General features: G+C 40.0%; 1 protein-coding gene across 1 annotated transcript in view; it reads left to right on the forward strand.

Annotated features, from left to right (window-relative positions):
- STK32A (serine/threonine kinase 32A) overlaps window positions 1-26550 on the forward strand; it is a 155231-nt gene that overhangs the window by 105328 nt on the left and 23353 nt on the right. Inside the window, exons 6-8 of the mRNA XM_003900313.5 lie at window positions 4566-4603; window positions 13711-13800; window positions 23761-23858. Of these exons, the coding sequence (XP_003900362.3) occupies window positions 4566-4603; window positions 13711-13800; window positions 23761-23858 (226 nt within the window). The remainder of the gene's footprint in view (window positions 1-4565; window positions 4604-13710; window positions 13801-23760; window positions 23859-26550) is intronic.

Consider the following 26550-nt stretch of genomic DNA (forward strand, 5'->3'; position numbering starts at 1 on the left):
AGTTGGTATGAGGAGTGGGGCACTGCTGTAAAGATACCCAAAAATGTGGAAGCGACTTTGGAACTGGGTAACAGGCAGGGGTTGGAACAGTTTGGAGGGCTCAGAAGAAGATAGGAAAATGTGGGAAAGTGTGGAACTTCCTAGAGACTTGTTGAATGGCTTTGACCAAAATGCTGATAGTGATATGAATGAAAAAGTCCAGGCTGAGGTGGCCTCGTGTGGAGATGAGGAACTTACTGGGAACTAGAGCAAAAGTGATTCTTGCTATGCTTTAGCAAAGAGACTGGTGACATTTTTTCCCTGCCATAGAGATCTGTGTAACTTTGAACTTGAGAGAGATTATTTAGGGTATCTGGTGGAAGACATTTCTAAACAGCAAAACTTTCAAGAAGTGACCTGGGTTCTCTTAAAAGCATTTAGTTTTATTCATTCATAAAGATATGGTTTGGAATTAGAACTTAGGTTTAAAAGAAAAGCAGAGAATAAAAGTTCAGAAAATTTGTAGCCTGATGATGGAATACAAAAGAGAAACCTATTTTCTGAGAGGAAATTCAAACCAGCTGCAGAAATTTGCATCAGTAACGAGGAGCAAAATGTTAATTGCCAAAACAATGAGGAAAATGTCTCCAGGGCCTGTCAGAGGTAGCCCCTCCTATCACAAAGCCCTGAGTCCTGGGAGGAAAACTGGTTTCATGGGCTGGGCCCAGGGCTTTGCTACTTTATGTAGTCTCAGGACTTGCTGCCCTGCATCCCAGCCATTTCTAAAGGGGCCAACATACAGTTCAGACAATTGCTTCAGAGAGTGCAAGCCCCAAGCCTTGGTGGCTTACACATGGTGTTGGGCCTGTGGATGCACAGAAGTTAAGAATTGAGGTTTGGGAACCTCTGCCTGGATTTCAGAGGATGTATGAAAATGCCTGGATGTCCAGGCAGAGGTGTGCTACATGGGCAGAGCCCTTATGGAGAACCTCTGCTAGGGCAGTGTGGAAGGGAAATGTAGGGTGGGAACCCACACACAGAATCCCTAATGGGACACTGCCTAGTGGAGCTGTGAGAAGAAGGCCACCATCCTCCAGACCCCAGAATGGTAGATCCACCAACAGTTTCCACCATGTGCCTGGAAAAGCTGTAGACATCTAAAGCCAGCCAGTGAAAGCGGCCAGGAAGGGGGTTATACCCTGGAAAGCCACAGAGGTGGAGTTGCCCAAGGTTGTGGGAGCCCACATCTTACATCAGTGTGACCTGGAGGTAAGACATGGAGTCAAAGAAGATTATTTTGGAGCTTTAAGATTATACAGCCCTGCTGGATTTCAGACTTGTATGAGACCTGTAGCCCCCTTTTTTTGGCCAATTCCTCTTATTTGAAATGAGTGTATTTACCCAATGCCTGTAACCCCACTGTATCTAAGAAGTAACTAACTTGTTTTTGATTTTACAGGCTCATAGATAAAAGGGACTTGCCTTATCTTAAATGAGACATTTTACTGTGGACTTTTGAGTTAATGCTGAAATGAGTTAAGACTTTGGGGATTTCCCAGAACTGAGGATTTTAGATCACATAGGTAGCGCATTTAGACTCCGCATTTTAGACCATATAGGTAGCGTCCAGACATTGCCAAGGCATTTGTCGTGGTGCTGGTGAGACTGTCTTTTAGCATGCTCATGTATTATAATTAGTGTATAATGAGCAGTGAGGATGACCAGAGATCACTTTTGTCACCATCTTGGTTTTAGCCAGCTTCTTTACTGCATCTTATTTCTGTCAGCAGGGACTTTGTGACTTGTACCTTGCAAAACTAGTCCTGCTGATGACTAAATTCCTATCTCACCTATTCAAGATGGAGTTACTCTGGTCTGAATGCCCCTGACAAGAGAATCCACACTGTTCAAATCTCCCCAGTTGATTCTGAAGCATATCCAGGCTTATTATCCACTAAGTTAAAATATATTATAGACTACTTTCAATGAAAGAAACATATTGTAAGTTATTTCGTATTTACTTTTACTTGAGAAGACTGAAAAGGTAAAGAAGTGGTGCTAAAATTTAAAACTAGAAAATCTCAACTTGCTCTAGTAGGAATTTTAATAGAGCACACTAAGTTTCTTTTCATTTTCTCTCTCCTAGTATATGAATAAACAACCTACCATACTGCAATTTACCCTGTAGTGAATTAGATGTTACTCTGTTATGTTTTGGAGAAACTATATAGTTAGAATCTAAGCTTAGGTAATTTATGTTTATGTTTACAAATCCACTTTCTCTTATACATTTTTCTTAAATTTTTCTTATATTCTTTCTCTGAATTCGCAGTAAAAATACCTCTTTCCCATTCTATGTCATTGTTCTTTATGAAGCTTTCTCATCCTCTCCATCCCAAGGGAACTATGTCTGATTTATCTTTAGGTTTTCTGTATCTTACTACAGTGACTTACCAAAGTAGGTAAATATCTGATGAATAAATGAATACAAGATTTAATTAAGAAGTATCACATTAAACTAATTGTTCCCTCTCTGATCTCCGTGTTATTAAGTTTCAAAGTAGTTTCTGGGAAAAGTAGTTAACACAATGATGTATGGATTCAATAAATAAGAAAAATGGTGCTCAGGGATTTAACAGAAAGCTCATAAAATGTCAAATCCACAGCAATTAATTTCTCCCAGTAAGTCCTCATAAATTCAGGCCAAGAAATTTTATACTGATCTTGCCTCACTCAACTCTCATCCATCCTTGGTAGGGCTCCTCTGGGCCTCTTTCTCACCTGGCAAACAGTACCTGATGCTCACTGGATGTAGATCTGAAGAAGTGGAAAGAGCCAAACACCTGGTTTATCTCTAGCTTTATGCTGCAGAGAGTATCTGATGGTGTGCCACAGTGCTCTGTATATACTGTTAGGATCAGCCTTCTTGAGTGCACTGGAATTTCTCTGGGTGTCATTAAGTTCTTCATTTACTGACCATGAGGCACTGGGATAGAATATGATATTAATCCAGAAACCATCCCTGACATCATGGTCCACTTGGAAAACTTGCAGAGATTAGAAAAATTTTTTGAGTCGGGATTTTGCTTTGTTGCCCAGGCTGGAGTGCAGTGTCTATTCAAGGCACAATCATAGTGCAATGCGCCTCAAACTCCTCGGCTCAGGTGATACTCCCTCCTCCACCTCCTGAGTGGCTGGGACTATAGGTACACACCACCGTGCCTGGCCAGAATTTTTTTTTAGGATGTTATAAGACCTATAGTTATTTAATTATTATTCCTAGGGTAGTTAGTGAAAAGATTTGGACCAGTCTTTTACACACTGATGTACAGCAAGATAGCTATAGTTAGTAACATTGCACTATATACTGGAAATTCGCTAAATCAAAGTATCATGTTGGCCACTTTAAACACACAATTTTTATTTTAAAATGACTGAAAAAATAGCAAAGTAAAAAAAAAATCCATAGGAGAGCACAAAACCCACCTTCTTCCAATGAAGGGAGTAGTCTGATGGTTAATACTTGGAGGATAGAATGATAGAGTTTGCAAAGCCTTGGTGAATATTACAGTAAGGAGCACTCCTGAATCAAAGAATCACATTGTACTTTATAATAGCCCTCACTTTTCCACTCTCAGATTTTTACTGCTTTTCCCTAATGTACCATTAAAGCCCTTCAGCCTAAATTCATAGACTCCATTAGGGAAGAAATTCTGAAACTGGTTTTGGGAACACATTTTCAGCCTAGTCAAATGGCTTTCATGCTGCTAGAATAATAATACCTTAATCTTTGACAGACCAAGTCTGTCAGCTTACTCTTTACTTAAAAATATTAATAAGTAACAAGTCCCATTATCAATAAACAGAACCAAGTGTGTGATAAAGTGTGATAAATGTTATGGTGGAAGAAGTATCCCGTGTGGTCAGAATATATGGGGTTAGGGGGAATTTGACCCAGAATTGAAAAATCAGGAAGGCTTCCTGCAGGAAGTGGCATCTGAGCTGTGAGGTTAAGGGTGAAGCTGTGTTGTCTGAGTGCACTCAGTGAGAGGACTCTAATTCAGGCAAAGCAACAGCAGGTGTGGATGTGAGGAGGCAAAGGGAGACAGGGGGTGGTTGTATAACTACATTATCAACCATGTTTTTCCCATGTATAGTCTTTAAGTTCACATCATCTGTGTAATTCTAGAGTTACATAAGAAAATGATGCTTAATGCTACTAATGTTACTTTATGGCACCGTAAATGCTTTATATGATCCGATGGACCAATATCTACATGCTTAGATACAATATGCTATAGGAAGTTTAGAGTCTGAGTTTTTGAATGAGAGATGCCTTGGTTCAGAGCCCAGTTCTTCCATTTACTAGCTCCGTGACCTTGGGTTAAGCTTCAGTTTTCTGATTTAGGAATTGGGTATTTTCTGTTTCATAAATTTACCGTGAGAATTGAATGAGAAGATGAGTATTGAGAAGCTAGTACATTGTTTCAACTCTAGTTGGCTTTCTTGAGCATTTTCTTGCCCCTACCCCTTAGTTCTGTTTGTTTTATTGTGAGCAACTTTCTTTTTTCTTTTTACTCCTCTAGGGATATGAAGCCTGACAATATTTTACTTGATGAACATGGTAAGTGAGTGATTTGTTTCTAATCAAGTACATGACATGCATGTAGAAAAGTTGATTATTCCCAGCAGAGGGGTATTACACATGAAAAAGGTATTTTCCTCTATTCAGTTGAGCTCTACCTACAAACTCCTCATAGACAGTATGGGGGAACTTTATTACTTATGGCAGGTTATAGTACAACAATACACCCTTAAATCACATTGAATTTACCTAATGAGAAAATCCTATTCTACTCCATTTTCTTCCACTACTATATTTCTTCAAGAAAACCATCACAATTTTTTAGTGTTTTTTGACCTTAATATAACACACAATCACCTATTTTTTTATAATGATACAGAAGGCCTCAAGCTGAGAGCAACTGGCCAGCAGTAGCATCTACCTAGACATTCATGACATTATTTTGTTCTCATTGCATCTACTTTTTTTTATTATTATTATACTTTAAGTTCTAGGGTACATGTGCACAACGTGCAGGTTTGTTACATATGTATACATGTACCATGTTGGTGTGCTGCACCCATTAACTCATCATTTACATAACGTGTATCTCCTAATGCTATCCCTCCCTGCTCCCCCACCCCATGACAGGCCCAGGTGTAAGATGTTCCCCTTCCTGTGTCCAAGTGTTCTCATCGTTCAGTTCCCACCTATGAGTGAGAACAACTGCATCTACTTTTCTGCATTCCTTCTTATAAAAGGCAAATTGGTTTTACATTTGCAAGTTGATTTTTACATTTACTTTGCTATCACAGAAGAATACTTACATATTAGGGTCATTGTAAAGACTGACCTAATACATGTAAAGTACTTGATGCAGTGACTGTCACGAAGAAATCACTCAATAAAAGTCTAATATTGGTACAATTTTTGTGAGGTGGTCGTGGCTTTCTCTCCTTGGAAAGGAAGCTGGAACTGCTTCATCTTGTTTTATGTGGTTTTGTCTATGCCGGCACATGACTAATATGTACCAATGTATATCAGAAGAGATAGCAAGTTTTCTTGTTAAAAATTTTAGTTTGCGAAAAACCAGTTAAAGAAAAACATAAAAACGATAAAAGTATATGTGTTATCCAGATTTGTGATATAGGGATATGGCAATAATCAAGATGGTGATAAGTGAATGCTGAATTTCAAGAACTACTGATTATACCCTCTAGAATAACCTTTTGCCCGCAGTGATTAAATGTGTATAATTTCTTCCTAATAATGATTTTTGTGTATATTTAGATTTATTAGAACATCAGGGAAGATCTGTAGGGCACACAGACTGTATGTTATAAATGTTAACAGTGTCAATAAGCTCTTTGTTATGTCTTTAGAAGGCTGCTAGATGAGGAGAGTCCTAAATCTTAAAAGCTCCTTATTCAATTTTTACAAAAAGGATTTGCAAGTGGAACTGAAACTCCAAGTACCATCTATTTCTCATTATTTATTTACCTAGTTTTGAGCCTGATTTGCCTGATCCCACCTGTGCTCAGGGGGCTAAGAAACACTGGTATATGACCTCTAATTTCAAAGCTCAGTGTCATTACTTATTTATGGACTGTCCAAAAAGATTTTTTCCACTTTCTTCCGATGCCTTATTTCTTCCTTACCTTTACTGCTTCTGACATTTGAAAACAGAGTCTCTGATTCTCAGAAATGTAAGCAATGGTGAGATTTAGCATGAAGGTGACTTTCTTTAAAATACCAGCTATTCAGAGCTAGGTATAGTGGCAGGCACCTGTAGTACCAGTCACTTGGGAGGCTGAGGCAGGAGGATCCCTTGAGCCCAGAAGTTTGAATCCAGCCTGGGCAGCACAGAGAGACTCTGTCTCTTGTTGGGGGGAAAAAACCATTACCACTAGCTTCTTTTCTAGCCTAGAGAGGCCACCTTTGTGGAACTTACGGAAAAGTGCTCCCTCTGCCCGCCACAGCTTCCTGACAGCACATGGCCTACCAAGGAGAACCCAAGTTAGGATTTAGTCCTCACTTGCTCCCTCAGCTGGGTGCCTTTGTGCATGATTTCTGCTGTTCCACCATTTATAGAGGCCCTGAATGGAGGCATGTAGGTCCTATCAATCCAACACTTTCCAAGCTTTATCCTCCATTCAGAGAACAGTGTTTTCACCCCAGGTCTCATCCATGGCTTCATCTTATTTCTATCATTAAGACATCCTGTTCTCCTTCAGTCAACTTCTTCCTCCTCATTTTCTTGGCGACTTGGTCATTGCAGATGAAGAAAAACCTGAAGAAATCAATTAATCTTGAAGTTTAACCACCCTTAGAGACTATCCTTGTGAAAGATTAATTGTGTAACAGTGTGGCTAAGAATGTGAATTCTGGAGTCAGATTGCCTTCATTCAAAACACACTTCACTCATCTACTTTTTTTTTTTTGAGATGGAGCCTCGCTCTGTCACCCAGGCTGGGGTGCAGTGGCGTGATCTGTGCTCACTGTAAGCTCCACCTCCCGGGTTGATGCCATTCTCCTGCCTCAGCCTCCCGACTAGCTGGGACTACAGGTGCCCACCACCACACCCGGCCAATTTATTGTATTTTTATTAGAGACGGGGTTTCACCGTGTTAGCCAGGATGGTCTTGATCTCTTCACCTCATGATCTGCCCGCCTCAGCCTCCCAAAGTGCTGGGATTACAGATGTGAGCCACCGCGCCCGGCCATCTCACTCATTGACTAGTCCTGAGAGGTTTGACAAGTTGCCTAAACTTTGTCTTAGTTTTTTTCAGGGATCAAAAGAACACTTACATCTTGGGGTCATTGTAAAGACTGACGTAATACGTGTAAAGTACTTGATGTGATGACTGTCATAAAGAAATCACTCAATAAAAGTCAAATATTAGTACAACTCGTATGAGGTAGTCATGGCTTTCTTTTCTTGGAAAGGAAGCTGGGAATGCTTCATCTTGTTTTATGTGACTTTGTCTATGCTGACACATACCTACTATGTACCAAATCTCTACCAGATAGAATCTGTGAAAGCTGTCTTTCCCAAATAATTATTTTGATTTCAGAAGTGATATACCAAATATTCTGCTTGTCTACTTGTTAGATCTTGTGTTTAAACCATTTTGTTTATCCCTTCATCCTCAGGTAACTACACTTTCTGTGTCCATTTGCTGTCTTTCATGTGTGCAGGGGGCAAGGGCGCAGTCATGACATTTTATTCTTTGTGGAGCTGGGGCTCTGTTGCTTACAGGATACAAGCCATCATTCCAGTGTGCCGGAGAGAGAGTCTCAGTCTGCCCCTGTTATCTGGTGTCTTATTTACAAGGACTGCTTTCATTCTCAAGGCTTTTTAAAATTTGGTCCATGAATTAAGAAGAGGCTTTTCTGTATTATATTCCTACCCTAACTCAATTTGAAAATCAATTGCTTTGGGAAGGATTGTGTATGAATGGTACAGAAGTGAGCAAACAAAAAAGACCGAGAGCCCTTTTGTAAACATTGTCTTAGGGATCTCTTTCTGGAGATAATAATTTTTTTGAAGTTATTTACTTTCTGTTTGTTCAGATTCTGAAAAAGTAGGACTTTCAGACATTACTCAAGGAACATAACTAACCACTTTTCAATGAATAAATTCCTGTTGTTCACCTCCCCCCAGCTCATTATGTACAGCTGATCTTGTGCGAATCAGCTGAACCACAAATCAATGCCTGCTTTTTAGAGTGTCTGCTGGTGTGACTTTCCATGTGAAGCTCATATTTCAAGATCTCATTTGCCTTCTCTATCTCCATTTACAATATTTCATCCCTGATGGGCTGTCGCATGGGCCTCTTGTGTGGAAATTTCAGCCACTGTGAAGGGTAACCACCTGTCTCTCTGGTGCCTCCTATGCCCATCCCTACAAGTGAGCTGTGTATCACACCATGTTGCTTACATTTTAATGCAACACAATTCAGTAACAGGCAGAAACTTTTATTCTTACTGATTCATATTCTTTATATTCATCTGAAAAGATTGACATTTAAAGGAGCCAGTTGTAAAATGGGAAATCCTCTGTGTGAATAAATATTTCTTGTACATCAGAATTTGCCTTAAAAAATGTTTTTAACTTAGAGCACATCTGTACTGTTCTCCCCAAATGTCCCATTTACTAGTTCAGAGCAAGATGGCATTAGGTCTTGTGTGACTCCCGACCCACTATCCTAATGTATATTTTCATTTCCTACCAATTTAAGTACCCCATCCAATTCTATCAATTCCATAGTGTCTAAAATTCTTGTATTTTTCTTATTCAGGAAATGCTACAATTAGAGGAACAGTAATATATGCTTGACATGTCAGAGAAAATGACAATTATGTCATCATTTGTCACTTAGGTTTCTTAATACCATCCTGTTACAAGGAATAGAGGCAAAAACTTAGTGTAGGAGGTGAGAAAAAAACCGAGGCTGCCATCTTAACAGCCTTTTCATTGCAGAGTCTCAACATGTGCCAAAAGATAAAGTGGACAGTTTCCTTTTAAAACAACATACAGTATAGAATACAGTAACTTATCCGCAGATAATCACTCCCTAGGTAGTACCTAGGGCTATGCATTTTCAGCAAGCAGCTCAGAAAAATGTGGGGCACATATTCTAAACACCTGCAAGTAGGAGAGACTTAAAAGTTGGGACCAGTGCCAACCAAGTGGTTATGGTGCCCTAGAGTACTGTGTTGATGACAGAGATCTTCAGGCTCTGCACAGGAGCAGTAAGAGTGTAAATGATGACAACAATGATGACTGGATTCAATGGCATCATAAGATGAATTCAGATTTTTTTATGTAATCCTCTGTCCCAAGCAATAGAGGCAAAAAGAAAAGGCAGAAACTCTCCCCTAGGATGGTAAATTAGGAAATTCTGAGGCTTGCACCTGAAAAACTTTTCACTAAGGTAGTGATTCTCAACCAGCCATGATTTTGCTCTACTGCTTCTCCCTGCAGGGGACATTTGGTAATTTCTGGAGACATTTTTGATTATCAGGATTCCAGCCAGGGCTGGGAGGTGATATCAGCAGCTAGTGGGTAGAGGCCGGGATGCTAGCAGGCATCCCGCAAAGCACAGGACAATTTGCACTACAAAAAATCACCAGTACCAATATTTCAATGGTGCTGAGGTTGAGAAACTCTGCTCTAAGGTTCACTCAAGGCCTGGGCTTATGAAAAAAGCCAGAGGAGTCCTTCATTCCCAAGGCAATTCCTGTGTCCTTCAATCAGTAGGAGAGTGAACCCTTTCCTGTGATCCAGCAGTCAAATTTCATTTTCAAAACACAGAAGGCTTTGGGAGGCCGAGGCGGGTGGATCACGAGGTCAGGAGATCGAGACCACCCTGGCTAACATGGTGAAACCCCCGTCTTTACTAAAAATACAAAAAAAAAAAAAATTGCCGGGCGTGGTGGCGGGCGCCTGTAGTCCCAGCTACTCGGAGGCTGAGGCGGGACAATGCCGTGAACCCGGGAGGCGGAGCTTGCAGTGAGCCGAGATCGCGCCACTGCACTCCAGCCTGGGCGGCACAGTGAGACTCAAAAAAAAAAAAAAAAAACACAGAAGGGAACCTGGCAGATAGGTCACCATGGTAAGTAGAGGCGAGGCATGGCTGTAGCTGGACCTGGGACTGAGGCTTAGGACCAGCACTCTGTGAAGTTCTGCTTTCATTGTTTAGCTCAGGAGCACCAGGCTAGAAGATCCATTGGAACCTGACCCTCAAATAATTTCTCCCTATCCTTAAATAGGCATCCTGGAAGTGGACTAGAACTCTGAGCCAATCAGAAATTGTTTTAGGTTTTCAGTTCTTTGGGCTTGTGACACAGCACACAAAGTTTTTGGTAGATTCATAGCCTGACAAAGGGATCCTAGACAAAATTCTAGGTCTAAACTCCAGCTCTGTAACTTTTGAGTCTTTTGAACTTAGCCATAAATGACTCATGTATAAAATAGGGCCTACCTCACTAGGCTAAAGGAGAAACTTTGTGCAACAACATTTTGAAAACTGAATTAATCATGTAAGTGTAAGCAACACTTAAAAGGAAAACATTTAACATTCTTTCAACTGACGTGTAATGAGTACTCACCAGAGTTGAGATGTTCTGCTAAGCCAGGCCCTCTTTTAAAACTGTAATCTCAAACTTTATTAGGTCTCATAATCACCTGGAGGGCTTATTTAAACATTGGCACCCAACCCACAGAGTTTCTGATTTAGTATAAGAGAGCTCAGGGAGGAGCAGGGTGTAAGAATTTGCATATCTAACAAGTTCCCAGGTGATGCTATACTCCTGGTCTCGGCACTACATTGTAGGAACCAATTGGCTCTAAAACCTTCTCTACCTTCCACTTCTACATGAGCATAGATAATCTTGTAGCTGAGTCAGCTTGGAAAATCTGTGCAGACTAAAGTAGCTGCATGTCTGGCTGCTCATCTGAATCACCTGTGGAATTTGTTGTTTTTACTACAGATACCTGGCTCTCCTACAAGTCCCACTGAATTGGAGTTTCAGGAGACCAAAGCCCAGGCACATGTATTTTGCAAAATTACACTGAAGTTTCTGATAATGACAGATACCAACAATTAAACGCTTACTTCTTGCCAAATGCTGTGCTAAGTCTCCCGTAATCATTATTTCATTTAATATTTCCAATAACCTCTCGAGAAGACTATGATTAGCTTTCCAACTTTACAGAGAGGGTAAGTGACGTTTTCAAGGTAACACAGCTAGTTAGTGGTAGAACCTAGACTTGAAGTCAAGCAGGCTGACTCCAAGAAACAGACGCTTCACAACCGTCTCCACACTCACCTGATTTGTATTAAACTTTGTGAATCACTGGTCCAACACTATGAGCAGAACCTATGGGGAGAAAGAGAAAAAGAAAAAACGGAGGCAACCTATGCTATGATAGGGTAAGTTATTGAAATCAGGCATTGGTGCCACTGCGGCAAGAATACCTTTTAACTCGATGAGTGCTACCTTTACTTTACTGCAATATCATCACATAAACAAAGCCAAAACACTTTCTGCACAAAATAAAATCCTGGTGATAAAGGCAGTGAGATTTATGTTTAGCAGCAGGCTGGATACTATCAGGGAGCAGACAATGAAGTTTAATATGGAGAGTGTGGACCGTGGGCCCTGGAAGAATCCGATGACATGCCCTCCAATTACAGCTGTATCTCATCAAAACCACAGACACATGTAAATGGAAATGCCAACACTTCAAGATTCTCTGAAGCAGATGACTGTCATGCCAACAGCTAACATAATAGGCTTGTCTGCCTGAGCTTTTGGCACTGCCCTTTTGTTCCCTCTAGCTGTAAATGCAGGGACCCTAGAGCACCTCAGAGAGAGTGTTCCCCGCCAAATACAAGTATGAGACCCACACTATATTGCTTTGGGTGTTAAAGCTGAGAGAGACCCTAGAGATCATTTAGTCAACCACTTCTTTTTTTATATAAAGGAAAATTTAGATCCACCTTGGAAAAGGACTTAAAGTCTACTATGTGTTAGAGGCAGAGTTCAAGGCAGAACCCAGGCCTCCTGGCTCCCGGTCTAGTGCTCTTTATAGAATCCCTTTAAAAATGAAACTCATTGGCTGGGCGCAGCGGCTCACGCCTGTAATCCCAACACTTTCGGAGGCCGAGGTCAGGAAATCGTAGAACACCCTGGCCAACATGGTGAAATCCCGTCTCCACTAAAAATAAAAAAAAATAGCTGGGCATGGTTGTGCAGGCCTGTAATCCCAGCTACTCGAGAGGCTGAGGCAGAAAAATCACTTGAACCCAGGAGGCGGAGCTTGCAGTGAGCCGAGATCACACCATGACACTCCAGCCTGGCAACAGAGTAAGACTCCATCTCAAAAAAAAAAGAAAAAAAAAAAAAGTAAATTAATTTTCTTTTTTGAGACGGAGTCTCGCTCTGTCGCCCAGGCTGGAGTGCAGTGGCGCGATCTCGGCTCACTGCAAGCTCCGCCTCCCGGGTTCACGCCATTCTCCTGCCTCAGCCTCCCGAGTAGCTGGGACTACAGGCGCCCGCCACCATGCCCGGCTAATGTTTTGTATTTTTAGTAGAGACGGGGTTTCACCGTGTTAGCCAGGATGGTCTCGATCTCCTGACCTCGTGATCCGCCCACCTCGGCCTCCCAAAGTGCTGGGATTACAGGCGTGAGCCACCGCGCCCAGCCAAAAAGTACATTAAATAAAAAAAAAAACAAAAAAACTAAAGTTGATTTCCCCCCCCCCCCCCCCCCCCCAACTATCCCTTGATAACAGTTACTTTGTTGGGGACTGATGAGGCCAACCTGAACTATCAGACAAAAAATATATACAAAAATATTTTAGAAAAACTTGGAGAAAACGGATGCTTTCTTGGCTAGGGAATAAATGTTCGTATCCATACTCATGCCACTTTTGTAGTAATAATATTTGCCTCTCACTTTTCTTTTCTTTTTTTTTTTTGAGATGGAGTCTCATTCTGTCACCCAGGCAGGAGTGCAGTGGTGTGATCTCAGCTCACTGCAACCTCTGCCTCCCAGGTTCAAGTGATTCTCCTGCCTCAGCCTCCCAAGTAGCTGGGATTACAGGCACCCACCACCACACCGGGCTAATTTTTTATTTTTTATTTTTAGTAGAGACGGGGCTTCACCATTTTGTCCAGGCTGGTCTCAAACTCCTGACCTCAGGTGATCCACCTGCCTCAGCCTTCCAAAGTGCTAGGATAACAGGGGTGAGCCACCGTGCCCAGCCTGTTTGACTCTAAAAAAAATAATCCCGCAAGAGATGTTTGGAAACGTGATACTTTGAGTATCTTTTGGCTGTCTCCTTCATAATATTCATAGGCTAAACCAACTTAAAATGTCACCAACAGACAAAATATGCCTAACTAGAATTACCTAACCACAAATTCTTAACTACTAAAGGTAAAACTTTCTGAGGCTGAACTCCAGACTTACAGAGACTAATCATTGCATATCGTGAAATGGAGAATTGCTGGTTTAAGACCATACTGGCCTTGAGATGGACTGCAACTAGCCTACAAGAATTAACAGACGAATTGGGTGCTTTCATTTAGAAGCATGGTTGTGCCACTGGGTTGAATGGAACTTAACTTTCTGTGTGGTTCTTCTCTCTCTGCAGGGCACGTGCACATCACAGATTTCAACATTGCTGCGATGCTGCCCAGGGAGACACAGATTACCACCATGGCTGGCACCAAGCCTTACATGGGTATGGGTTTCATGAGTGGCTTTTGTTTTTCATTCCTGTAAACACCATCTATTATAGGTGGAATCATCTGGGACTTGCAGCTAGAACTGATAAGTTCCTGTCTGACTTTACCTGTGGAGCTTCTGATTTCATGGGTCTTCTCCACTAGCAAGCACCCAAGATGATTTTGATAGGAAAGGACCATTGATTACATTTTGAAAACTTATTTCATGAGTCAAGGAAGACCATTTGTACCCACTTCCTAACAAAATATTAACTAATTCTTTAAATACCTACTAACTGTCTCTGTGTGCTTAGCACTGTTTCAGATGCCAGTGACCCTGTAGAAAGCAACACAGACAAGGTCTTCAGCTCCTAGAGCTTACATTCTAGTGGGAGCAGATTTATTAAAAAAAAAAAAAAAAAAGAACCAAACAAGGCGGGGTGCAGTGGCTCACGCCTGTAATCCCAGCACTTTGAGAGGCCGAGGAGGGCAGATCATGAGGTCAAGAGATTGAGACCATCCTGGCCAGCATGGTGAAACCCCGTCTCTATTAAAAATACAAAAATTGGCTGGGCATGGTAGCACACGCCTGTGGTCCCAGCTACTTGGGAGGCTGAGGCAGGAGAAGCACTTGAACCTGGGAGGCGGAGGTTGCAGTGAGCTGAGATAGTGTCATTGCACTCCAGCCTGGCGACAGAGCGAGACTTCGTCTCAAAAAAAACAAAAAAAACAAAAAAACAAAAAAACAAAAAAAAAGACGAAGAAGTAGGAAACAGTAATAAGCAGAATGGCAATAAGTGGTAAAGTATTATTTTAACCATTATTTACATAAGACTGCATTACATGCATAGAGCTATAAACTTTACAAAATGCATTCCCAGCTATAATTTTAGATTACTCATAGTGCCATAACAATCCCATGAATTCTTCTTTTTAAAGATAAGGAAATTCTGGAGCTGGATGCTGGCATCCATCTGTGGTCCCACCAACTTTAGAAGCCAAGGCAGGAGGATTGCTTGAGTCCAGGAGTTGGAGGCTGCAGTGAGCTATGATCATGCCACTGTACTCCAGCCTGGGTGATAGAGTGAGACTGTCTCTAAAAACAAATAAATTATTTTTAAAAAATAAATAAAGGTGAGGAAATTCTGCCTCAGAAGGTTTAAATGTCTTTGTAGTATCTTGTGTGTAGCGAGGTGAGGAACTTGTTTTTGCCTTGACGATTCAGCATTTACTAAGGGGTGACCAAAAAGATAGTGTTAGATGCAAAATTGTCAGTCGGTTTCACGTTTAGTTGTGGTAACAGATCAACTACAAACTCTAAGTTCACCTGTTGGGAGCAGCCATCTCTACATAGACACCAGAACTAGTTTTTAGCAGAACTAGCTTTACTTCCTGTCCAACCCCAACAATGTAAGGAGAGAGCTAGTGCCCTTGAGGGGCACACAGTGTTCAGAAAGAGGGAGTTCTCCCTCCCTTCTCCCTGTGGTTGCTCCTAAGGCAAGTGAGTTAGATCTCAAAAGAATTATCTGTAAATTATTAGAGTGACTGCAAGAAGAGATACCTGGAATTTCATTCTTGGTTAGATATTTGTGTAGTTACTGGACTTGCTGACTGGTCCTGGAGTTAACACAGCCTGGTTGGCCATGGAAGGTTGATGAGTTTGGGGGCTAGTCTTTCTGGGGATCATAGCAGCAGGAGACAGGTATGCAGTGAATGTGACTGTGCTGGGGAGAAGGGAGGTGGATTAGCTATAGGCTGTGATCCCGCTTCACATGGGACCCTCCAAGGCCCAGGAGTATAGCCTGGAAGGGAGGGAGGCTCCTGTCAGTGTGACTTCCTGAAAACACCACAAGTCCCAGTAGAGCTCAACATATCAGAATTACTGAGAGTGGAGCCTAGGCATAAGGTGGTTGAAAGTTCTTAGCATAATTCCTCTGTGTAGCTAGGATTCACAGCTTCTGCCACAGACCCCTAAAGGGAGATTACTCTGCAGGGGTAGCACATGTGTGAGGACCCCTCTGCCTCTACTACCCTTCTTTCATGTCCTAAAACAAATAGTGCTTTCTAGGAAAAGATAGAAGGACATGTGTGAGAGCCAGATCAGTCCTCCACCTCCATTCCGGGGTGGCTGAAACCAGTCCAGCAGAGTGGGTGAAGGAGCTTTGAATCAGATATGAGAATAGTTTTAAAATTCACAGAACTGAATTGTAAAGCATCTAAAGTAAATGTAGTAAGCAAATAGGACTAAAACTTACTAGGCAACAGACTGAGCTATCATTAGGCGAGCTCCTTATCCAGCAAAAACAAGGAGTTAGACACTGCACAGTTGCTGTCAGATGATAGACTAAAAACTACTCATGCTTGGCGGGGCACGGTGGCTCACGCCTGTAATCCCAGCACTTTGGGAGACCGACGCGGGCGGATCATGAGGTCAAGAGATTGAGACCATCCTGGCCAACATGGTGAAACCCCATCTCTACTAAAAATACATAAATTAGCTGGGCATGGTGGTGTGCATCTGTAGTCACAGCTACTCGGGAGGCTGAGGCAGGAGAATCGCTTGAACCCTGGAGGCGGAGGTTGCAGTGAGCCGAGATTGAGTCACTGCAGCCTGGCGACAGAGCGAGACTCCATCTCAAAAGAAAAAACAAACAACAATAACAACAACAACTACTCATGCTTTACCCTAATTAGTTAAGATGCTTAAAGCAGGTGATGTTGCTGTTTCAACTGGTGGGATTAAGTCAGGGGTGGAATGAATTGTATGGTCAGAGTAATTCAAAGGCAAAATATTTCAGCTTGAAATCAAGGACAAGAGCAATGCCATTTTCTTTTAATATTTCGTTCTCTTCCCCCATGTAACTAAAGAGAGAGAGAGAAAGGAAAAGAGACCCGCTACATGCAGAGCCACCTCACTTTCCAACAGAAATCTTCTATAAGAAAAAAAAAAAAAGAGCCTTATTTTCTATAATATTTGAACAACTGCAAATTTCATGGCTTCCAATTAGCAGTGGGGGGAATAAATCTCTTTTGTCACTTCTAAAATAATGGACACATATAATTCAGCCTATTTTCTGCCTAAAACCGATGGTACTCAGATGATAAAAACGCATATCCAAGCCTGCTGCTCTGATGAGTTTATTCTCCAGGTTTCCTGGGTTTCCATATTAAGGGCTATTTTCTTGGAGCCAAATCAGAAAATGTGCATCTGGGTTTCCAGGGTTGGTTTCCATGGTGAGAGAAGTACGAGGAGGCCACCTTTCTTTCCTCTCCCCAGTGGTTTTAAGTATAATATCTGTATAATGTAATTTTTTCAAAGTTGACATTTCTAGTCTTCTCACAAGATAGAACTGGGGAATTGGAATCTAGGAAAAATTGTATGCACCTTCCACTTTTACCCTTGTAATTAACAATGACTAATATTTCTTGAAATCTTTCCCCGGACCAGACAAGGTGTTAAATGTTTTACATTCATTTATTCATTTATTTTTCTCAGCAGCCCTGTGGGGTAGACTATACTTATCACTATTTTATAATGAGAAAAATCAGAAGCTAAATAATCTGGCCAAGATCACATGGTTAATAACTGAAAAGTCTAGATTTAAATCAAGCTCTGTATGATTTGAGAAATCAAGCTTTTTCTTAAAAGGAAGATTAGCAAGAAATAAAAATATATATTTGTAAATATTTTTATCTGTGGTTTTTAAATGGTTCTGAGTCAACTTAGTTAGGCTAACATATTGCAAATGTTTCTTGCCTTATTCCAAAATGATTATGTGATTGCCACACTCCACCTTTTGAATAGGAGTCTTTTGCAGAAGTATTGTAAGTAGAAGTCTGCTGTCTCTTTTTAAAAATTATGCTCCCAATGATTTGGTAGATCTACCAAATCTATCAGCACCCATTTTATATTGCTTCCATAGGATACTAAGTAGCAATTCACCAGAAAGAACAAAAAGAATTCTAAAAAGAAAGATAACTAACAAAAATACTGAATGAAGATTGGAGAAATATTCGTCTACTAACACAAGATGTTGAGCATATTTTAAATCAGTTCCATAGCTCTGTAAATAATAAGACAGTATGCCAGTTCTTCACCACCTTCGATCCAGCAAGGAAGTTTTGCTTTTTACAATTTATTGTCTTCTACCTCTATGCTCCCTCTGGTCCCTCCATTATTCCTTCTCTCTTCTCCTTTGTCCGTGTGAATATAATCCAGATTACTTAGAGTTAACCAATTAAAACACTCTCCTCCAAATTATATATATATGTATGTGCATGTGTGTGTGTGTGTGTATATATATATAAAATAAGTTCACTATGGACTAGTAAGCAAAAGGAAATTAATCCCTTTGCCAATAGGTATTTATGGTTTATTTCCAGACCTTTTTTCCTAAGCACAAACACACACTGTTTACGTTTTAAAAATATTTGATCATGCTAAATGTAACCTAAATCTTCATTTTATAATATAATAATAATGATAGCGTCATATATTGAACATTTATTGTTCCAAGCACTTTGCTAAGTTTTTAACATTTATTATTAAACTCTCAACCCCATAAAATAGGTTTTACTATTGTTTTGATTTTATACGTTAAAAAAAAATCAGGCCCAGAGAGAGAGTAAGTCATGTGATCATAATCACACAGCAAGTGATTGGCAGAGCATGAAATTAAACCCAAGTCTAGAAGCATGCAGTGCCTGAGACATGGATGATGATGTGACAAATGATGAAGGTAGAATTGCTGAGCTCTTCCTAAATGTTAAGCACGGTTCTAACTCCAAGCATTATGTCATTTAAACTAAAAACAATTCTGTGGGACCAGTACTATCATTACCGTTTTGTTACAGTATAATATATTAACATATAATTATTGTAGTATATTGTATATACAGTACTATTGTTATAGTATATATTGTTCTCACTTCAGAAATTAGCAGACTGAAAGGTTAAGAAACTTGTTGAATGTGAAGCTGGAGACAGTCACAGGGCTCTGATGCCAGAGCCCTAACTCTTTAAATGCTGCAATACTGTCCCTTTGTTCATGTCAATAAACATGCCTCTGTTAAAAATGGAAACCCACTTCTCTTAATCAGTTTTTTATTGTTGAATATTAGGTTGTTTCTCATTTTGAAATACAGGTAGAGCATCCCAAATCCAAAAATCCCAAATCCAAAATGCTCCGAAATCCAAAACATTTTGAACGCCAACATGACACTCAAAGGAAATGCTCATTGGAGTATTTTAGATTGATTTGGGGATTTGGGATGGTCAACTAGTATAGTGCAAATATTTCAAAATCTGAAAAAATAAATTGAAATGCGGAACACATCTAGTCCCAAGTATTTCAGATAGGGGATACTCAACCTGTACATTTAAATTTGTAGTAAAAATCCTGTTAGCAGAATTATGTCCTGGAACTTAGTTATTTCTTTGTGATAAATTTTCATTCAAAAATGATAATGTGTTCTCTTACTGAAGTTTACTCAAAGAAAATTTTGTGTTCTCACCACAGAAAATGGTGATGTGGGTAATGTGAGGTAATGCACATGTTAGTTAGCTCTATTCAGCCATTCTACAATGTATTTATTTCAAAACATAGTGTTGTATACAATATATGCAATTTTTATTTCTTAATTAATTAATTTGATTAGTTAAAAGAGCAAAATAATTTCTGGTCAAAGGCTTTACATGGTAATATATTTCTGTTCTGAAAATTCATATCGATTTGTACTTGCTCTGGAAGTGTCTGAAGATATTCATTTCCCTGCATTCTCATCAGTGCTACACTATCAATATCTTTAATTGTCCCAAAAAAGATAAGTAATAATGATATGCATTATAATATCACCACAGTATTTCTTTGACTTCTTTTGTCAATTGGCTGTTCAAATTATTTGCTCCTTTTCTATTAAGGTGTTAATACTTTTATCCTAGTCCAATAGTTCTTATTAATTATGTAAATAATTCTTACCTTTTGTGTATTTGGAATATGAAATCCTAGTGTATCATATTTGTTGTACATTTCATTACAAATATAATTTCTCATTTTTAATTTGTTGTTTTATGGCCTATTTTTGACACGAAAAGCTTGCTAAAAATATTATCAAGCCAGTTGTCTTTTTACTTTATGTTTTCTCACTTTGATGCTATTCTTAGCAAGGCCTTCTTACCAGATTTTAGATGTGTTTTCTTAATATTTTTATTCTGATTATGCTTTCATTTTTTTACTTAACTCTGTTGTATATTATTTTGACTGAACATATGTGGCAAGGATCTGACTTTATTTTTGTATGATTATTAAATAATTGTTTTGAGACTATGTATTAAATAAGTCCCTTTCCATGCTGATTTGAAATATGTTCATCATAAACTAAATACATTTTTGTACTAACATCTATATTCTGTAGATTTCAAATCTTGTAGCTTTATAGATTAATACATGGGATGCAGGACTCTCTCTTCATTCTTTCCCAAAAATATTACTTCCACAATTTTTTTTCTTGTAGATGAAATTTGGGATCATTTTTGTAAAGTTCCATGAATTAATTCCATTAAATGTATAGATTAGTGTTGGGTCCCTTTCTTTATGTCCTGACCAAAATTTAATATCCATGTTTTTAAAAAATCTGAAAACCAAATGATGGAAATCCAAATATCTAATAAACATATTAAAATGTGGTCAAGCTTATTAGTAAACAAGACAATGCCAATTTAAACCACAGTGAAATACTATTACACACTCCCCAGATTGGCAATAAAGGCTCAGTTATTCCCAAGTGTGGGTAAGGATGTTCAACAAAAGGAACCCTGATCTAATACTGGTCATAGTGTGAATTTATACATCACTTTGGTAAACAGTTTGGTGTTCTCTAGTACACAGAAAAGATACACATTCCTATCACCAACAGTTCCCCTGCCAGGAATGCACTCTAAAGAGATATGCACTTATAGGAGTCTTACATGTATAGGAATGTGCATTGTTCACAATAGTCCCAAACTGAAAATAACGCAAATGGCTATCAACAATGGGATAAATAGGTAAATTACAGTATATTCATATAGCACTAAAAGTGAACAAACTCAACTACATGGAGCAAGTGGTATGAATCTTATACACATACCATTGAGTAAGAAAAGTAAGACACCAAAGAATACAAGGAATACGATTTGATTTAATAGGGTTTAATTTGATGGAATTTTATAGAATACAAGGAACAGATTTTTTTTTGTTTTGTTTATGTTTCCTTTTTTATAAAGCACTGAAACAAATAAATAGGTAGCTAGGCAATTTATCCACAGTTTCTGGGAGCTATTTAAGATAGGCAAAGCTAAACTATTGTCTAAAAATATGTACACAGAGATTGATCTATATAGAAAAACAAGAACATTATTAACATAAAATTTAGCACAGTGACCTCTAGGTTTATAAACAGAATGGGACACAGTGATGGGGACAAGATTCTATTTCTTGATCTGTATTATGACTGTATGGACATTTGCTTATAACTCTTTGTTAAATTCTGCAGTGTTTTATTTACTTTTCTGAATATATGTATAGAAATACTTAAGGAACAATACCAAACAAAATACTCAGTGGCTTTTTTGAAGGACACCTAGCCCTTCTCCAACTCTCTTAGTACTCTCTTAGGTGCAGGGAATCTTCTTGAAGGGTTGGTGAAAGCCCTTCAATATCTTCCTGCTCTGGTTTCTCAGCTATTTGAGGGCTCAAAAGAATTACTCACCTGTTATGTTTTTGTATGTTGTCATAAAGTTTCTTCTTAATGTTCCACCAAAATGCTTCAATGCCTTGCATACCATGAATATTTGTTGAATGAATAAATGTGTATTAAAATGTTTTCATGCCTGAAAATAGACCAGGTAGAAGAGGATAAAAAGGAATACTGGATAAATACAGCTGGAGGAAAGAAAGAAAGTGAAAAGAATATTCATGTAAACCCCAAGGATAATCCAATATGACAGATACATACCTTTTTAGAGTAATGTTTATTCTATAGGCATTTTCTTAGCACAGTGGCTCTGATTATCCCTCAAAGTTCTTTGTAGCTTCTCTAAGTGACATGTCTGTCACCCGTCACCTGGGGGACTATCTGATATGACTTGTTGTGAGATACTGAGAAGGGAAAGCAGAAATATAGTCCATCCTATCTGTGGGAGTAGTGTGGGGTCAGGGCCATTATCTCCCAAATTGCATTGGGAGCTGTAACTTGCAGAAAGGATGCAGTGATGCATGAGAGGTGAATGCACTAGGGAAATAGCCCTACTTATTCCTGCTGCATCAAGCTCTTATAGTCAAGGCCAGTCTTGGGCATTGGGATGTAAACACTCTACCTCTCTACTTGGATGTCATCCACAGGATTTTACTTAAAAAGAACATGAGTGCACTGGGTAGGGCAAACCTGTGTGTGCAGGACCCATGTCATCCCAGTTTCCTTTGCCCAGAACCAGCACTTTATACAGGAGGCTTGGGATGAGTCGTACGTATCTTTCAACTAGGTCAATTATTATGAATGTTTGCCTCTCTAGAAGCATACCCAATGTTTCTGAACACTTTATAAGTGCTAGGCATCATACTGAGACTTTGACATGGATTATCACTGTTAATTTCGAACTCTATAAAGATTGCCTTATTGGCTGGGTGCAGTGGCTTACACCTGTAATCCCAGTACTTTGGGAGGCCAAAGCAGGTGGATCACCTGAGCCCAGGAGTTCAAGACCAGCTTGGGCAACATGGCAAGACCCTGTCTCTACAAAAAACACAAAAATTTTACCAGATGTGGTGGTACCCACCTGTAGTCCCAGCTACTCGAGAGGCTGAGGTTGAAGGATCACTTGAGTCTGGGAGATCGAGGCTACAGTGAGCCGTGATTGTATCACTGCAATCCAGCCTGGACAATGGAGTGAGACCCTGTCTCAAAAAAAAAAAAAAAAAAAAAGAAAGAAAGAAAAGAGGAAGATTGCCTTATTGTTCTGATTTTGCTGTTTCTCAGACTCTGCCAACTTTCTCAAGGTCACAGTAAGTGGTGAAGGTAGAATTTGAACCCAGACAGCACAGCTGCAGAGCTAATGATCACAACTATTGCTTGAGCAGTTGATTTGTTCATTCATTCAACAAATTTCTCTCCAGTGATTCTGAATGCAAGATTCTGTACTAGACAGTAAGAATATAGTGGTAAGCATGCAGAAGCATTCCCTGCCTTTGCTTTGTGCTTCATTCTCCCTATTACATCCCTCAGGAATTAGGTTTACTCTCAGAAGGGTAAGTAAAAGGTTCATGATGTGTCAAAGTGCTTAGAGAATGCATAACTTGGGGGTCCTCTCTGGGGGTAAAATTGACTGTAGCTCTGCCTTCCATTGGAATCAATTGAAAGAGTTATAGTCACAAAGTGTAAAGAACCCACAGCTACTGTAAAACCTTACACGCTCCAGAATGCTCGCTCCCTCTTTTCTCCCTCCCTCATCCCCAATAGATGGCTGCAAGTGTTTCCCTTGCTGCTTCCAGGTGACTCTGAGACAGAGAGATTATCCAGTGTATGCTCTACCAAATTCTGAGCATTGTCTGCAAATGTTATAGAAATTTACATACTTTAGTTCAAACCTTCCCAATCAAAACAAATAACATCTTCTTAGCCTTCTTGATTTCAGGGCGAGCCACATATTTGAGGCCCAATAGGACCCACATTTTAATCAGTGCATGATCTAAATAAGGGAAGAGTTTACCCATGAAGGCCTATGCGTGCCTGTGTGTATTGGCTGATGAATGAGGCTACTGAGAGAGATTAGAAAATCAGAAATGTTTGCCTGCTGAGAGCAATCTAGCAATGGATGATAAACATCCATCAAAGTGTTTATATTTTTTATCCTGGTAATTCTCCTTTGGAGGAACATGTTGAGAAAATATAATATTAACGTCTCAGGGAATGAAACTGGTCTAATTTTTTGTGTTTTTCAGCACCCGAGATGTTCAGCTCCAGAAAAGGAGCAGGCTATTCCTTTGCTGTTGACTGGTGGTCCCTGGGAGTGACGGCATATGAACTGCTGAGAGGCCGGGTACTGTAGTATTGCATTTCCTCTTTGGTTATTTTTCCAGCAAGTTCTATTTTAGAATGAAAGAATGTGTTGTTTGCTAAGAACCAATCGGTTCACTTGAAAGCTGAAATCGACTATGCCATGTGATGTTGATAACACCCCTTGAGATTTCTGCACAGGTTAATTCATTTGTCCCACATATGGGACCAACCAAGTCAATTAACATTAAATTACACAGTTAAAAGTAAAGGAATAATATGGATATTATAAACTCCCAAAGAGGAGAAATCAATACACCTCACTAAATATCTTGTGTAAATATCTGTGTTTGTTTAAAGAAAGTTCATTTTGCAGTCACAGTACAGGACTCTAATTCAGACATACCTCACCAAGGCTAGTGTGAATTATTAATACAACACAATTCATGCTCTGTCGTGTTGGATTTCTATCACTTGGCTCCTGGGTTCTGGGTTCAGTGACAAATTAGAGTCATTTCCTTTTAAAGGAACATTTCTTAAACTAAGAAACTCATTTCTAGAAAAAAGAGATGAAAAGAAAGCAAATATGCTGAAACATATTTTATACAATTTGTGCAAACTATTACATAATGGAAATACGCTCCTAAGGTTATATCTTAGTCATCCCTGCTTACCATAATAAAATACTACAGACAGGACGGCTTAAATAACAGACATTTATTTTCTCGGTTATGGAGGTTGGAAGTACGAGATTAAGATGCCAGAATGGTCAGGTTATGGTGAAGTCTCTTTTTGGCTTGCAGACAGCAGCCTTTTTTCTGTGTCCTCACATGGCAGAGAGAGATCTTTGTCTTCTTATAAGTCCACTAATCCCATCATGAGGGACCTACCCCCATAAACTAACCGAACCCTTATTCCCTCTCAGAGGCTCTGTTTCCAAATACCATCACATTGAGGGTTAAGGCTTCAACTGAATTTTGAGTGGGACACAAACATTCAGTCCATGACGTTCTACCCTTGACCCCTCCAATATTCTTGTCCTTCTCATATGCAAAATACATACATTCAACAGTCCCAAAAGTCTTAACTTATTCCCGTATCAACTGTAAAGTCCAAAATCTCATCTAAACATCATAGAAATTGTGTATGGGTGAGACTCAAGGTATGATTCATCCTAAGGCAACATTTCTCCTCAGCTGTGAACTGATAAAAGCAGACAAGTGGCGAGGCACTGGCTCATGCCTGTAATCCCAACACTTTAAGAGGCAGGAGGCAGGAGGATTCCTTGAGCCTAGGAGCTCAAGGAATATAATATCCAGCCTGGGCAACATGGGAGACCCTGTGTGTAAAAAACCATTTTTTTTTCTAATTAGCCAGGCATGGTGGGGCATGCCTGTGGTCCCAGCTACTCAGGTGGTTGAGGTGGGAGGATCACTTGAGCCCAGGAGGTAGAGGCTGCAGTGAGCCATGATCCTGCCACTGCACTACAGCCTGAGCTACAGATGAGACCCCATCACTAAAAAAACAAAAAACAAAAACAAGCAAGTTATGTGCTTCCAAAATACAATGGTACCATAGCTGTGGGATAGACAATCCCATTCCAACATTTCAAAAGAGAAATGGGAAAGAAGGAAGGGGCATCAGCTCCTAAACAAGTCCAGAACATATCAAAGCAAATTCTATTATGGCTTAAAACTTGAGAATAGTCTTTTTGGTTTGTTGGTTTGCCCTCTAGATCTACATGGGCATGGGAGCATCACTCTCATGGCTGGCGATGGGGAGAGGGGACTTGCTTAAATGGCTCTATACAAAGGCACTACCCACATGGCTCTCTGTGAAGGCTCTGCCTACACAGCTCTGTTGGGTGGTGGTCCTGCCCTTTGAAACTGAGGTGGAGGCAACCCTGCTCCCCAAGCCAGTGCACTCTGGACGTGTAATGGGAATGGCAGCCCTGATGATATCTGAATCACCTTCATGATCCTTCTTCCTTTTACTTGAAGGATATCACGTGTTCACAGCTGGATAGCATTACGGTCCCAGCCTGTAAAGTCCAAGAAGTCTGACAGCCTTTCTTCATTCCGTGCCACCTTCTCTATCTCCTTAAATTCAAACTGGCGGCATCTGCTAGTATAATCCCTTCTTTCTTTCTGGCTTCTGTTGAGATAACTAATTAAGTTCATGAGCTATGCCCTCTATGTCTATCAACTGGTTGTTCAGCTACACTCTAGTGTTCTCTTCCGAACAGTCTTGCTCATTTTCTGCAATATGGATAGAAATCTTCAATTTCGGGTTGCTTTTTGCTTAACTATTTTTTCTCCAATTCAAACATTCCCTTTCACATTTTACTATAAGCAGACAGGAGGAAGCAAGTTACTCCTTCAAAGTTTTGCTTAGAAATCTCAGCTGGCCTGGTGCAGTGGCTCATGCCTATAATCCCAGCATTTTAGAAGGCTGAGGCTGGCAGATCACCTGAGATCAGGAATTCGAGTCCAACCTGACCAACATGGAGAAACCCCATCTCTACTGAAAAGACAAAATTAGCTAGCTGTGGTGGTGGATGCCTGTAATTCCAGCTGCTTGGGAGGCTGAGGCAGGAGAATCACTTGAACCTGGGAGGCAGATGTTGCAGCGAGCAACCATTGTCTCCAGCCTGGGCAATGAGAGCGAAACTCTATCAGAAAGAAAGAAAGAAAGAAAGAAAGAAAGAAAGAAAGAAAGAAAGAAAGAAAGAAAGA

This window comes from Papio anubis, chromosome 5 (genome assembly GCF_008728515.1).
Source record: "Papio anubis isolate 15944 chromosome 5, Panubis1.0, whole genome shotgun sequence".
NCBI lineage: Eukaryota > Metazoa > Chordata > Mammalia > Primates > Cercopithecidae > Papio > Papio anubis.